The following is a 14654-nucleotide window of genomic DNA, read 5'->3' as shown; positions in this document are numbered from 1 at the left end:
CTATATGTTTTAAGAATACGGTGTTTATTTATTTAGAGAAAGTGCAAGCGAGCGAGCGATAGAATATATATATATATATATATATATATATATGTGTGTGTGTGTGTGTGTGTGTGTGTGTGTGTCTAATCTTATTTTTTTTTACTCGAATTCATTTATTTATGTAATTAGAGAGGGGGGATAGATAGAAAAATAAATAGATAGATAGATAGATAGATAGATAGATAGATAGATAGATAGATAGATATTGTTTTATTTATTTATTTATTTATTTATCATTAAAAATACCTCTGCAGTGACTTTTATTTTGACACTCAGCCCTATACAAAGATTACAGTCGAGCCCCTTTAGAACAGAGATAAACAAGCTGCAGTTCAGACGACATTTGCGTCTGCGGTCTATTCAAGCGTTACAAATACAAAACTCAAAACTCGGATTTCAGAGATTCAATTTGAGAGATGGTGAACTCAGCGATGAAAAGGTAAGGCATTTGTTTTCCTGGAGCATGTTTATATGAGATAAGACGTGTGGGATTAATAATAAGCGATAAAAAGAGGAAAACAGAGCTTCCAGTCGATGTATGTAGGCGTATAGCCTCATGAGCGGTAGTGATCTATATTGACGTTGGTTTTAGTTTATACTATAGTAATGGTTCCGTGTTTTCTTTTTCATATCTATCTCCTATTCTTTTTCATAGCTCTTGAGAGGGTTTTTCGGTTGTTTTTGCTGGAGTGATTGTTTTTTTATATATATTTTGTGAAGACAATAGGCTATCGGTTTTATTGTACACAGCTATCAAATACACCATTTAAAATAATTAACCATAGACACTGAATTATTAAGAGTGATAATTTTGTACCAGCTGAGCTTCAGTAACGTCTTCAGACAACAAAAACAGCTCTGAGTGCTCTTAAGGACCCCATGGTGGTCAATAAAACTGCTTGAAGTGAAGACAGTGTTCTTAGGTTCTGTTTACACAGTCAGAGGAATGATAAACTCCTGTAATGGCACCTTTGTTCTAAAAGACTATAATCTTGCCTAATCTATGTAATGAGCTGTTTGTGATGATTATTGTTTCATTAAGAAATCTGATGGACACTTTCATATTTAGTGGGCTGATAAATAAGATATGATAAAGAGTACTTTTAGAGAAGTAAAGACACACAAAGGGTGAATATATGATATAAGTGAAACCCTATAAATTATATTAGTGAAATAATGCTTGAAAAAGCATATTTCATAGGCTTAAAATGCAAGGTTTGTCTTTTGCCAAAACAACAAATTCTGTTGTTCCTCTTTTGCACAAAACATTAAGTTTCTTAAGTTTTTGACATTGCAGAATAATGTATTGATGATAAACTAACTTTGTTCTTTTGTTTTGAGAGCATTATTTCTTCTCTAAACAATTTCATTAACATATTTTTGGTAGATATGAATATTTAAAGAAAATTGTGTGTCTTACATCCTGTAACTGGTGATCATTTATTTTGTATTTTTAAAAAAAAACTAATTTTAATGGGCCTATGGAGAGGCAAATGCATTTTTGAAAGTAAAAATATTCTATAACTACTATGTATTTACATCAATTGTTTGTTACAATGTACTTAATGTGTTCAGCAATTAATTACAAAAACATAACATGTTTTTACATGTGCACAATATTTGTTGCATTGTTTGCAACTGTTTCATTTAAATGTTAGAAGTAAAAACACTTAAAATAAAGTGAGACCAATTCATTTCATGAAAGCTACATTTATACTACTTCTAAAAGAATGATCAAAATGCTTTTTAAATTATGAGTAATGCACATCACACCAAAATACATGCCAGCTTCCTAAAAGTATTTTGTATCAACCCACATATCTGAAGGAAATGAAGTACACACTTTCAGAATGAAGTAAATAGGCCAGAGAACATTTTGTTCTCTGCTGTCTAGCGACCACTGCCTGTGTTCAACCTTACTCTTGGCAGAGCTCCCATTGTCTCTCCCTCCCACCACCGTGCAAATTAACTTCGCCGAACCTCTCACACACCCTCGCTCTCTCGCTTGCTCACTCAGTCAGTCAAAGGAACTGCATGTGCCTCAGCAGCAGAGCAGTTGGAAGGAGTCCCAGTGCTTCAGAAGCACGCAAGAGTCAAAGAATCAGTCCTATAGAAAACAAACATCCCATAGCATTCGTCTGACACTCTTGACTAAAACCACAGGGTTGACGATTGACGAAAAAGTAAATGTGATGCAAATTTACTCCATATCCACCACAAGTTTGCAAAGAGAACATTGTGTTCCTGAAACAACCTATATGAGAAAGCAAAGACTGTTTCACATATGGACACATTGATATTGTTGCTTTGCATGGAGTATTTTTTTACTTTTAAAGGAAAGGTTGAGTGTTGTAAAGTAGTCAGTGAAGTCATAAGGTGCCATTTACACCATGCATCAATCTCTATGACAAGTCATACAGCTTCATAAGATGATGTACCATCGGCTTCATATCAATCAGTATAACATTTGACATGAACATTCCTCCCTATTAAAGCCTGTCATGCCCATCTCATCTTTATCCCATGAGGATCAGAGGAGTTCGTTTGAACAGGCTGGGATGGGTTGTATTGCACTTCCAGTTCCACCTACACTGATATGGGGTGTTGACATTTTGCCAGAATACATAATAACACTCACAGTAAATCCCTAACCATACAAACAGCACAAGGGTTGGGTGTGACTGTTGTGACGTAGCTGAAGGACACAGTGTTCCTGCATTGATTTACAGCAGCTTTGGCACGAGACTGCGTGCACTGCTTTTAAAGTCATTAAGATGTCATGTTTACTTCGTTACACTATCATTCAAAACTCTGGGGTCAGTTTTGCAAAAAACAAATACTTTTCTATTCGGCACATATGCACTAAATTAGTCAAAAATGACAGTAAAAACATGTGCAATGTTACAAAAGTTTGAACTTTCTGATCATCAAAGAATCTTGATGAAAGTGTATCATGACTTCCACAAAGATATTAAGCAGCAAAACATTCAATATTGATAATATAAAAATCAGTCATTTTAAATGCTGCTAGTAAATGTAGGCATCACAACATTATAATGTACAAATATATGAAAAATAAATATTCATTATGAGATTTGCCGAAGATTAAATGTATTTGCACTCAACATTCAGATAGTCGAAAAACCTGTCATTCTATTGTCAAGAATAGGCTCATCTCATATGGATTTGTCATATGTGCTCTTTCTGTGTGTGTTATTTTTAGATGGTAGGTTTCAGTAATGGTCATTCTGTACGAGTTTCTCCCGGAGTGACCACCAGCTGAGACTTTAATCTCTTCTGAGATTATTGTGTAATCTGATGTGGTCGCCTGCAGCTTAAAATTGGATGCTGGGTCTTGCTTCAGCTTGTCTCAGACATTTCGTTTTTTGTTCTGACCTAAAAGTTTGTTATAGATGTATAAAACCATGTTAGCTTTGGCAGATTTCCATTGATTGTTCTGTTTTAGGACTTTACCCTTTATTTGGATGTTTACTAATTCGTTTTATGTTAGCGTAATATTTCTGTGAAATGGCGGTATTATGACTGACCAAATCACTGGATCTGTTCTTCAGTGCTCCATTTTCACAAAACCAGCATCGTTATCTTCATACAGTTGCTTTTAGGCCCCGTTGTTAAATTAGTCATGTGCTTACAAATACAGGTTTTGATCCAGGCCAGCGATACATGACTGTTTATGTTTATTCTGGCTGTGCAAGTCTTTATACAGACTTATTCCTGTGATTTTTTTTTATTTATTTTTTTTTTAGTACACTACATATCATTCAAGCAAGTGTACAGAGCCTGATTTGACTGACCACAGACTACGTGCCAAGTGAAACCGTGTGGCTGGAGCCCAACTTGTGCAGACACGCTGTGCGGCATATTTGTCCTGTTTACTGCACAATGAAATACAATAACACAATAAATCAATGTCGATAAGAGAGCTAATTATGTTCTGACAGTAGAAAAGTTAATCCAGCACTGTATATCTTTGTGCAAAAAAAAAAGTTATTAAAGTTTATTATTATTAAAGTAAATTGTTAAAGTTTTGGGTTAGTTTTGAAAGAAAGTAATTATTTTATTCAGCAAGGGTGCATTAAATTGATCATAAGTGACAGTTTAGACATTTATATTGTTACAAAAGATTTCTATTACAAATAAATGCTGTTCTTTTGAACTTTCTATTAATCAAAGATTCATGAAAGAATAAATGTATCAGCAGTAAATGCTAATTGTGTTCTGCTAGCAGAAATGTAATTCCAGCACTGTATATCTGAAGGAATTGTTTGACTATGCCAAAAAAAAAGTATATGCTGAGAGTTTGGCAACTGTTTGATGGGCCATTTTGGAATGTCAGGGTCGGCAGAGTTCAGTCCTGTTCAAAGCACAAAGGAGGTCAGAGACTGAGAGCTGGGAGGGACTCTGTCAGATAGGAAGCATGGGGGAGGGCCATGGGACAGGCTTGTCTACATAAGGCCAGTGGAGGAGGGGAGCATGAGTGAAAGGCACAGAGTGAAGGAAAAGTTTATCTGGGGCTCACTCTCTGGCAACACTAGGATACACAGAGCACCAGAACTCACCAATTACAGCTGGGACAGTTTTATTGAGGAGAAACAGAGAACAAGATGTAAGAGATGGAGAGAACGGAATGTTTTTTCTGTTGTTGTTGTTGTCTTTTTGGATGAAGAACAATTGTGGAAAGAAAACCGGTGGAAACTACAAATTTAAAAAGCTTCATGCTAAGAAATGACATTGTAAAAACTTGATTTTCTTCTTTGGCTTTCTGTTTAAGGGTTAGATATTCTGCGTTTGGTCATTTAAATAAGTTAGTTTTTCTTGTTTTGCCTTATTTAGGCCCAGTTTGGAGCAGCGGAAGGTGCGTTCACGTGACGCAGCGCGCTGTAGGAGGAGTCAGGAGACTGAGGTGTTTTACGAACTGGCCCACTCACTACCCCTTCCACGACGTATCGCCTCCCACCTGGACAAAGCTGCCATCATGAGGGTGACACTCAGCTATCTGCGCGTGAACCGATTGATCCAATCAGGTGGGTTCTGCTGAAATCGAGCTGTATGATGTCTAGCAGTTGGTTGAGACCTGAAATTGGTCACAGGTCTGTGTTAATAGGGTTGTGGACTGCAGGCAGAAAACACAATGTTATATGCCATTAATAAGTGCAACTAAATAAGATCATGCATAGTTAGGTTGAGGGATGTTTGCAGTATTTTGGAGCAAATCCATCTCTATTGCACAAGTAAAAAGAAAAAACGGCCCAGACTGCATTAAACTTGGGTTAACATTCAACTAGGATAAACCTGGTTTGTGCTGACCACAATACGTTTGTGCAGGCAATTTACTGGCTGCCAGGTGCATAAAGCCACTGAAATGAAATCGAGCTGTATGATGTCTAGCAGTTGGTTGAGACCTGAAATTGGTCACAGGTCTGTGTTAATAGGGTTGTGGACTGCAGGCAGAAAACACAATGTTATATGCCATTAATAAGTGCAACTAAATAAGATCATGCATAGTTAGGTTGAGGGATGTTTGCAGTATTTTGGAGCAAATCCATCTCTTGCAATATTGCACAAGAGAAAAGAAAATACAGGCCAGACTGCATTAAACTTGGGTTAACATTCAACTAGAATAAACCTGGTTTGTGCTGACCACAGTATGTTTGTGCAGGCAATTACTGGCTGCCAGATGCATGAAACCACTGACATTTAAAAGATATTTATGCACAAACACACACTACCATTCAAAAGTTTGGGATCTGTAATATATATATATATATAATTTTTTTTTTTTTTTTTAAATCTCTAATGCTCTTTTATAATTTATAAATTAAAAGTGTCTTTACTGTCACTTTTGATCAATTTAATGCATGCTTGCCGAATGAAAGTTTTAATTGCTTTAGGGGAAAAAATCTTACTGACCCCAAACGTTTGAATGATAATGTGTACATCTTATATATGAGTATGTTCAAATACTTCTTTGGCTAATATTTACTAATGTTAATATTTAATTTTTGTCACATCCAGCGGGGCCAACCAAAACACAGACTGAAGAAACTGAGAATCCCACTGATGCCTTTTATCAGCAGGCACTGGCTGGCTTTATTCTGGTGATGACTGAGGAAGGGGACATGGTCTTCCTCTCAGAGAGTGTCAGCAAATACATCGGCATGACACAGGTAAGTCCTGCCCCATATTGAAGAGCTACTTGAAACCAGCACAGTGTGAATTTCACAAAGTTGAGAATTTCAAACAAGTTGGCTGCAGTCTAGCAGCGCGCGGCCCAGGAATAGTGTCACTTTGGATTCCTCCGCTGTGGTATGAGGCACAGTGTTCATATTACGTGTGTGACTAAAACCCTTTCTGTTCCTGAGGGTCTAATGTGTTGTTGTGCTATAATCTGAAAGGAGGGAGTTACAATGTTTTATTTAGGTTCGTATTGAGTAATGCAATAAAAAAAGAAATAAGTACTGAAATCCAACAGATATGACACTGAGGATATATGTGTGTGTGTGTGTGTGTGTATGCATATTTATGCAATGTTATATTATAGGTTATTATAAAATTAATCTTTTAAAATAATTTAGACCATTAAAACGTAATTATGTTACAGTAAAGGCATTTAAAGGATGATAGTGGGCGATTTGATGGGAAAGGCATGAAATCTCATACACATGACCCTCATTCACTCTTTGAATTGCATTTTTCATAAATGCTAAAAAATGTGGTGATTTTATTCCTGTGAGTCAGTCCAATGCATGTTCCAAAAAGTGTTTTTAAGTATGCAGTAAATGGTGGGGGGAAAAAATTTAAAATGCAGAAAAGTTGTTTACATGTATGACATACTTTGTATAAATTCATGTGCTAAATAAATAAATGACTTTTTTTCTTTAATACCGTCTTTAGTGTCATTATATTGTTTTGAAGTTATCTTAAATTGCTTTTTTAAGATAGATAAGCAAAGATTTTTTTTTTTCTGATGTGGTGTTGTACAGCTGGAGCTGCTTGGACAGAGCGTGTATGAGTTTGTTCATCCCTGTGACCAAGAAGAATTGCGAGACATCTTCGCCACAAGACCTGGTAATAAAATATTTATTTTCACTGAATTTTAGCTGCTGTGCAGTGACCTACTGTGTATTGAGTTTTTTTGAAGTCTAATGTTCTGTGTGGACTGACAAGGAGAATGTTTTTTTTTCATCCTCAGGTGTTTCAAAGAAAAAGACAGAGAAGTTGACCGAACATAATTTTTTCCTTCGGATGAAGAGCACACTCACCCACACAGGAAGAACAGTTAATATCAAGTCTGCAACCTGGAAGGTACACAAGCTGTGAATATTATGTAAAAATAGCTTATTATTTTATGTTTGGCCTATTGAATGTGTTTTAGACAGGAAACTATAGGAAGAAAGTGTGCATAAACAATCCAAGCCGCATTCAAACTCACATTGTACAGCATGTCAACGTGCACTGCTTTTAGTTTTGTTTTTAGAAACATTTAATGGCGACAAGGTTTAATCAATACTGGTGTTGAACTTCCTTTAGCTATTTTCACACGCAGCACCTGTTAGCTCATCTTTATCGGGTGTAGATTGCTCTGAGGGGTATGCAGGACTGTATCAGCATTACCGCTTCACATCAGTCCGGCTCTTTGTTGAGCTATGGGGTCAAGTCCCATGAGTGCATAAAACAGGACACAAATACACTGAAGGCAGAGATCCAACTACATTCAGTGCCAAGACAGGAGGCACTGGTCCAGCCTGACCGCTTGTTTCGCACGTCATGTTACACAGTGTTGTGTTTTCATCTTGGTCATCTGTATTTTATTGAGACATGTACAAACAGTCATTTTTCCATTTCTTCTCCCAGGTCCTTCATTGCACAGGACACATGCAGATGTTCAGCGGCGATGATGAGAACTCGCCCCCTGCTGGCAGCTTCCTGACTTTGCTGTGCGAACCCATTCCTCACCCCTCCAGCGTTGAATTCCCACTAGACAGCAGCACCTTCCTCACACGCCATAACATGGACCTGACTTTCACACAATGTGACGGACGGTAAAGGTGTATTTAAATGCAATAATACATGCTCATGCATACTCTCTCAGAAGTACACGGCACACGCTCGGAGGTCGTAAAAGTTAAAATAAATCTCATGACTCTGATAACAGCGGGTCAGCTGAGTTTCTCTGTGTAGGAGTGCACTCAGTTCACCTCTGTGAAGCGGCGATATACAGTGTTCAAAATCAAATTTGCATTCCTTCTCATGGTTAAGTCTACCCACACATGTAAAAATGAATCTAACATTACTCACTCTATCTGCAAACCTAAATGAATGAGCCTTGTAGCTGCGGACGTTTTATTCTCACTGGATGTTTTTAAAATGCGTACGTGTGACAGCTGAAGACAGATTTCATTCATGGTGTGAGAAAGCATGTGACTCAGGTTTCAAGTGTTTTTCTCTCGGCATGCACTTAGGGCACAGTATATTTAGAGTATCTCAGTGTTGGGATTAGATACAACAATCACATTTTATGCTGGAGATTTCCATAAACGGCTTTTTAAATTGATGCAAATTCATATGAACTAAATATAGTGTTTCCTTCACTGCTGTTGAACCTTCAGCCCCATGGCAAAAGAAATGACACTTTCTTGAGCTATGAATGTGAGTTTGCAGTCCAAAATAATGGCAAGACTGTTGTTTTTGTTGTTGTTGCTGAATTGTCCTCACAAGCTTCAAGACCAGTGTAGTCCAACTCGCAAACAAGTGACTCTTTGAATGATTCATTAAAAGAACCGGCTCCTGAAAGACTCGCACAAGAAAAGTGCTAATTACCTATTTGAATCAGTGATGAATCCTCACTAATTCAGTCAGGACAATTGCGGAATCAAATTCTGACTCACTTACTGAACTGCTGCTGAACTTACTGCAGTTTAAGGAAGGGTTAATGCACATCTAGCTGTGCATTAAACTATTTTAATGCACTGCGTGGAGGTCAAGAACCATCCGACACGAAGCGCATTAAAATTGTTTAATGCACAGCTAGCCATGCATTAGCCCGCTTATACCATGGTCATTTGCCAGCATTGACAAGTTGCAGATTAGTTGTTCATGTGACATCGCCATTTAAGGATACTCTTCTGCAATAACAATTGTGGAATGAATTAATAATGCCCCCAAATTTTGTGATAAAGTGATGCAAGTGTAGCAATATATAAAATTGGTTCAACTAAAATATTCAAAGGAGACTGGTTTAACTTGGGATGAGACAACACCCTGAACAGCAGAACAGTTTAGTTACCCAAATTTAACCACACTTTATTTTTGGTTTCCGTTTTTGGCTAAATTAAAACTTTTGTTTTGGTTTTGCTCAAAATAATATTTTGGTGCATCACTATAATAAATTGTATTTAAATATGTAATAAAATGATGAGACTTGATATATTGATTGACTGCTTTGCGTTTACAGAGTCACTGAGCTTGTTGGATACCAACCCGAAGATCTGATTGGCCAGTCTGCCTATGAGTTTTATCACGCCCTTGATTTTGATCATGTGACCAGGAGTTTACACGTCTGTAAGTTTAAGTTTGTCTTCATTAATTTCCGTGACATAACCAAACGTAGTTTTTTCACAATACAGTTAGTATTAACCGTAACCCCACGCAGTGATCAACTTCATTTGTTGAAAATTCTGTGACAGTGTCAACGATGATGTTGTGTTCTGATGTTTTCTTTATAGAATGAAGAAAAGACCAACTGCTAAACTCTTCCTTATCTTTTCCTTATTTGCAGTGTTCTCCAAGGGCCAGGTGTGCACCAGCCATTACCGCTTTCTGGCTAAGAATGGAGGATTTGTCTGGACTGAGACTCAAGCCACTGTCCTCTACAACAGCAGGACTTCTCAACCCGAGGCTGTGGTCTGCCTCAACTTTATCCTCAGGTACCTCAATCAGACTTGGTGTAATATCTGTTTCTAGTATTTTAGTATAATTTAATATACTATTATAGTTTACATTAATATTTTGAATGGTATTTTGTTTATTTTACATTTTATTAATTTTGTTGTCTTTTTTTAAGCTTTTTTATGTCTGTATAGTTTTTATTTTTCTAGTTTAAAATTAATTTAATTTCAATTAGTCACCAAGGGAACATTTCTAATTTTCATATCCTACACAACGAATGGTTTCAATTTCAATTAACAAAAATAACCCTGGTGTGAATGATGTTTCTCTCTCTCTCTGGCAGTGGTGTGGAAGAGGCAGATGTTGTGTTCTCACTAGAACAGACCTGTGAGAAACCAAAGCCCAGAGCTGAGAAGCTGAGCGTGCTGGAGGAGGAGAAGGACTCAGACATGGAGGAGGAGAGCAACACTGCGACGCTCTTCCTCCAGATGAAGGAGAACCCAGAAGAGTTACTGCAGCTGGCACCTCACTCTGGAGACGCTATCATTTCCCTAACAGGTGCTCACAATCATGCTTTTCTACAGAATGGGAATGTTTGCTGTTGGTCCTCTAAAATCGATTTGGTGTTGTGTATTCTTACACAAATGTAATGTCATCCTTATAGTGCTTTATATTATTCACAGAGTGTGTGGAGTTGTCCTTCTGCTGTCCACCGAGTCCCAACACTCTCCCAGAAAGCCCTCAGGACCTCTGTACGCCTGAACTCCGCAAGCTCCTCTCTCCAATATTCGACAGGCCCACCAAATCTCCACCCGCTGCGGTGTGTATGAGAGTTTTTGTTCGTTTGTCTGGGTATTTTTGATGGTTTGAATGGTTTATCTGACGTTTAAGGGTCTGTTTCAGAGCCCCGCTGAAGAGCTGCCCATGGAGACGGAAGGGGTGGAGAAGTTCTTCGCCCTCAAACCGGAAGAGAGCATAACTCTGAAAGGACAGTCAGAGGTAGTTCTCAAAGTGGTTTTTAGATCTCTTTCAAACATGTCTAAAACATCTCAGAAGATAAGTCATGGGTGTTTAACACTTTCATTCTTTGACAGGCTATGGATGAGCTTGATTTGGACATGTTGGCTCCATATATCTCCATGGATGATGACTTCCAGTTGACCTTCCTGCCCCAGAGTGAAACGGCTGCACCTTCAGATATGCTGACCAACACTTCAAGGAAACGGTAAGAGTCATAATGATGATTTCAGCATATTTTGTTTCTTCAAGATGACTTGATTGTTTCAGATATGGTAACATGCACTATCATTCAGAGGTTTGGGACTGGTAAGATCTTTTTAATGTTGTAAAGGAAGTCTCTTATGCTCACTGAGGCTGAATTTATTTAATGAAAAATACAGTAATATTAGGGCTGCACGATTATGACAAAAATCATAATTGTCGATTGTGCCCTTAAAATTGTTTTTGCGATTTATTAATTAACTGAAAAACTTTTATTGCTTTTCTATAGTATTAAGCCTCAAATGTCAACTCTACATTAGATTGGTTTCTTCTTTAAATAGAAAAAAAAAGAAAAAATGCATGGTATTATAATGTTATACTAAAATTAAAACAATGGAAAAACCCTTAAGATAACCTGAAGAAAGAAAGAAAAACAAACATCTTAAGCACGCAGAATAACATAAGTGGATTTTGAACGATTATGTAATTGTGGCATCCGTAATTGTAATCCCGATTAGAAATTCGATTAATTGTGCAGCCCTAAGTAATATTGTGAAATATTATTACACTCTAAAATACCTGTTTTCTATTTGAATATATTTTGAAATGGAATTTATTCCTGTGCTGACAAAGCTAAATTTTTAAGTCATTACTCCAGTCTTCAGTGTCACATGATCCTTCAGAAGTCTTTCTAATATGCTGATTTGCTGCTTAAGTAACTTTTTATTATTATCATCAATGTTGAAAACAGTTGTGCTGCTTATTATTTTTGTGAAAACCATGATACATTTTTTTTCATGCTTTTTTAATAAATAGCCAGTTCAAATGAACACCATTTATTTGAAATAGAAATCTTATATTATAAATGTGCTTACTGTCATTTTTGATCAATGTATCCTTGCTGAATAAAAGTGTTTCTGTCAAAAAATAAATAAAAAATCTTGCTGACCCCAGACTTTTGAACAGTAGGGTATAATATACATATTTTATGTCTTTCTCCACAATAGAGGTTTGGAAGATGAGGAGGAAGATGACATTCCCATTCTGGCTGCCAAATGGGAGAAGAAACCGAAGAGCGGCTCCATAGAGGAACAGCTTCTGCTCAGCCACACATTACTGGTAAAGACAAATGATCTGTTATTTTTGGACCTCCACTTTTTAAACTTTATTCACACAAAAACACTTGGTATGGATGATATGTGATTTTTGTTTTTGTTTTTTCAGAATACCTTATCCGACGATGGTTCGGAAGAATTTGAACCGCCACCTCAAAAGCGAAGTCAGCTCTTGACCGACAGGGACCCGTTGCTGGGTGGAGCCCAAGCGTTGTGTGACACAGCAGGTACACTACTTATTTTAAACAGTCCTGTCCTGTTGAATAAAAGTTAACGAGTAAGCTTTTATAAATTAATCTTAATTTTATCATTAACAGCTCTCATGAGGGACACCTTCCTGTCGCGCCCGCCTGACTTGATGAGGCCTGTTGCTGAAACAATGCCCTCCCTTACTTGAAGAGAAAACAATGTGGACGAGTCATCAGCAATTACAGTGACCGTTATCAAAGAGGGTTATAAAAACCCTTTTCACGCTCCGCATGTATCAACGTATTTCAGAGAGTGAACTTTTACGCACAAAACACAGGAAGGACAATTGGCCTAAACACGCTGTCCATTATATATGTCAAATATTTTTATTATTATTATTTTAATTTGTTTTTGCCCAAATACTATAACCAAGAGTAGTCAAAATAGACTTTAGTTAGTAGAATTAGTATAATATAGTGATTGGTAATGAGTTCTCAGCAGATTTGTCATTCAGTAGATTGCGACATTTCTAAAAAAAAATAATGGTGCTCTGATCTCCCCTTGTTTTCTGCCGTTCAGTCCGAGTTTGTCCAAAGCACAAATGTGGCCAAAGGGTGTTTGAAATCGAAGATAAACTGGTCAGGATATGTTAGAAATAGTGTTAACATGTTGTTCTACCACTTGTAGCCTTAATCTAAACCTATAATATCAACTTCAAGTCTTTGGTGTTGAATTACAAATATTACTGTTTTCTGCCCTGTGTCACTTCCAATATGTTGAATGATCTGTAATGGTTTTCAAAGAGGCTATGGTGTTGACGCTGCAGTCGTATTGACCGAAAACTTTGTCTGATGTCTTTTTGAATCCTAAGATTGAGATGCTAACACGACAAATGTGCTAATCAGTTGGATGAAGCGGTTGCAGCAAGCGATCGCCTTTAGTTTTGTCGTTTGTTGATGTTTCTAGACCATCTTTTATGCAGCAGAGGCAGTTTTTTAAATTGTGGCATACAGGATTAAGTGTGGTGCTTTTTTTTTCTTCAGTTGACTGTGAATCAGATATATTCCCTTGATTTCTGTAGCTAGTACAGACATGACTCAAGGGGCCTTATTCAAATAGTGTCCGATAAGACACATGCCTTTCTCATATGGATAAAAGCTCTTCAGATATCTTAGACTTATAGTGTATATTACCTTGTGTATTTTTGCATCATTTATTTCCAATGTACTTATACCTTGTATTGACTGGTAAAGAAATAAAACATTTTAAATGCAATACACAAGTGTTGTGTGCTTTTTCTTAAAAATACTGACTTAAAAACATCCATACTGTAAGCACATTTCCTCATTAAAAAATCTTCTCGATTAAAAGCTTTCCTTGTTTCTTTCACGTTTTGATACACAATATTAATTGAATAATATCTGTCTAAATATATGGACGTTATTGTTTGTAAGGGACCGTTCACACATGTTCATGCGTTCAAAAACATAAAACTCAGCACCTGGGGGAATGTAGGATCTCTCTCTCTTTCTTTGGTTTAGTTTAGTTTAAAGGTCTCTTTAAAACTTTTTTTAAACGAAAGCTGACGCAGCGTTTTAAAAATGCACTAGCGAGTTGCTGTGCAACCGACATATGCCCGTCTATCATATTTGTACATACATTAAAAAGCATAGTGCAATGTTTTGTATCAATCACCACGGACAACCGTTTAATATGTCTAATTCTTAATTATAAACTATATTAATAGACGTCAATAATCATCCAATGCTTTCCATGCAGAACTTTTCAACGGCAAAACTGGTATAAACCATGTGGTTAATACGTAAAAGATTGCGGTGTTATTTTGCTTATGTAGTAAAGAGCATATTATATTCCAACAATCTCTAATGAAGATTATTAATAAACACAAAAACACTCGTTGTTTTCCTAGCACGTGTGTGCAGTACTGCTTTTGACCTCAAGATGGGGACCAGCCTGCTGCCAGTCTCTACAAGGTAAAACATTTTTCTTTACCACACCTTTACACGTAAACCACTGAAAATGTTAGTTTTAGCGAGTTTCAGCGGGTATTATTAACCTCAGAATATATCTTAATATATGTGTGAAACACCACTCACATACCCTAAAAAGATTTAAAATCATTTTTAATAGCAAACATTCAGTTCATAAAGTTTTAAA

The 14654-nt window shown here is 36.8% G+C and overlaps 1 protein-coding gene across 3 annotated transcripts; it reads left to right on the top strand.

The window, feature by feature from the left end:
- The first annotated feature begins 344 nt into the window (after nt 1-344).
- LOC107744792 (hypoxia-inducible factor 1-alpha-like) lies at nt 345-13751 on the top strand. Of its 3 annotated transcripts, none has more exons than XM_016558614.1 (15): nt 345-481; nt 4897-5087; nt 6079-6230; nt 7047-7131; nt 7256-7368; nt 7918-8105; nt 9518-9624; nt 9842-9989; nt 10295-10509; nt 10635-10771; nt 10855-10950; nt 11046-11176; nt 12180-12291; nt 12397-12514; nt 12605-13751. In XM_016558614.1, the coding sequence occupies exons 1-15, from the start codon at nt 459-461 to the stop codon at nt 12682-12684; spliced, it is 1896 nt and encodes a 631-aa protein (XP_016414100.1). In that variant the 5' UTR covers nt 345-458; the 3' UTR covers nt 12685-13751. The 3 variants fall into 3 exon arrangements, with proteins under 3 accessions (XP_016414100.1, XP_016414102.1, XP_016414101.1); XM_016558616.1 differs by having other exon boundaries at nt 12397-12510; nt 12605-12691; XM_016558615.1 differs by lacking the exon at nt 345-481 and adding an exon at nt 4533-4669.
- The last annotated feature ends 903 nt before the right edge of the window (nt 13752-14654 follow it).

Source organism: Sinocyclocheilus rhinocerous, unplaced genomic scaffold (assembly GCF_001515625.1).
Source record: "Sinocyclocheilus rhinocerous isolate Xijiao unplaced genomic scaffold, SAMN03320098_v1.1 scaffold738, whole genome shotgun sequence".
NCBI lineage: Eukaryota > Metazoa > Chordata > Actinopteri > Cypriniformes > Cyprinidae > Sinocyclocheilus > Sinocyclocheilus rhinocerous.
This window is presented reverse-complemented; position numbering and strand designations above follow the sequence as displayed.

Bases quoted from the DNA above. Each gene is read 5' to 3' on its own strand.
- LOC107744792 (XM_016558614.1), top strand. From the start codon at position 459: ATGGTGAACTCAGCGATGAAAAG. The intron at 7,132-7,255 runs GTAATAAAATAT...TTTCATCCTCAG, and splicing joins CATCTTCGCCACAAGACCTG to GTGTTTCAAAGAAAAAGACA. The intron at 9,625-9,841 runs GTAAGTTTAAGT...CCTTATTTGCAG, and splicing joins GACCAGGAGTTTACACGTCT to TGTTCTCCAAGGGCCAGGTG.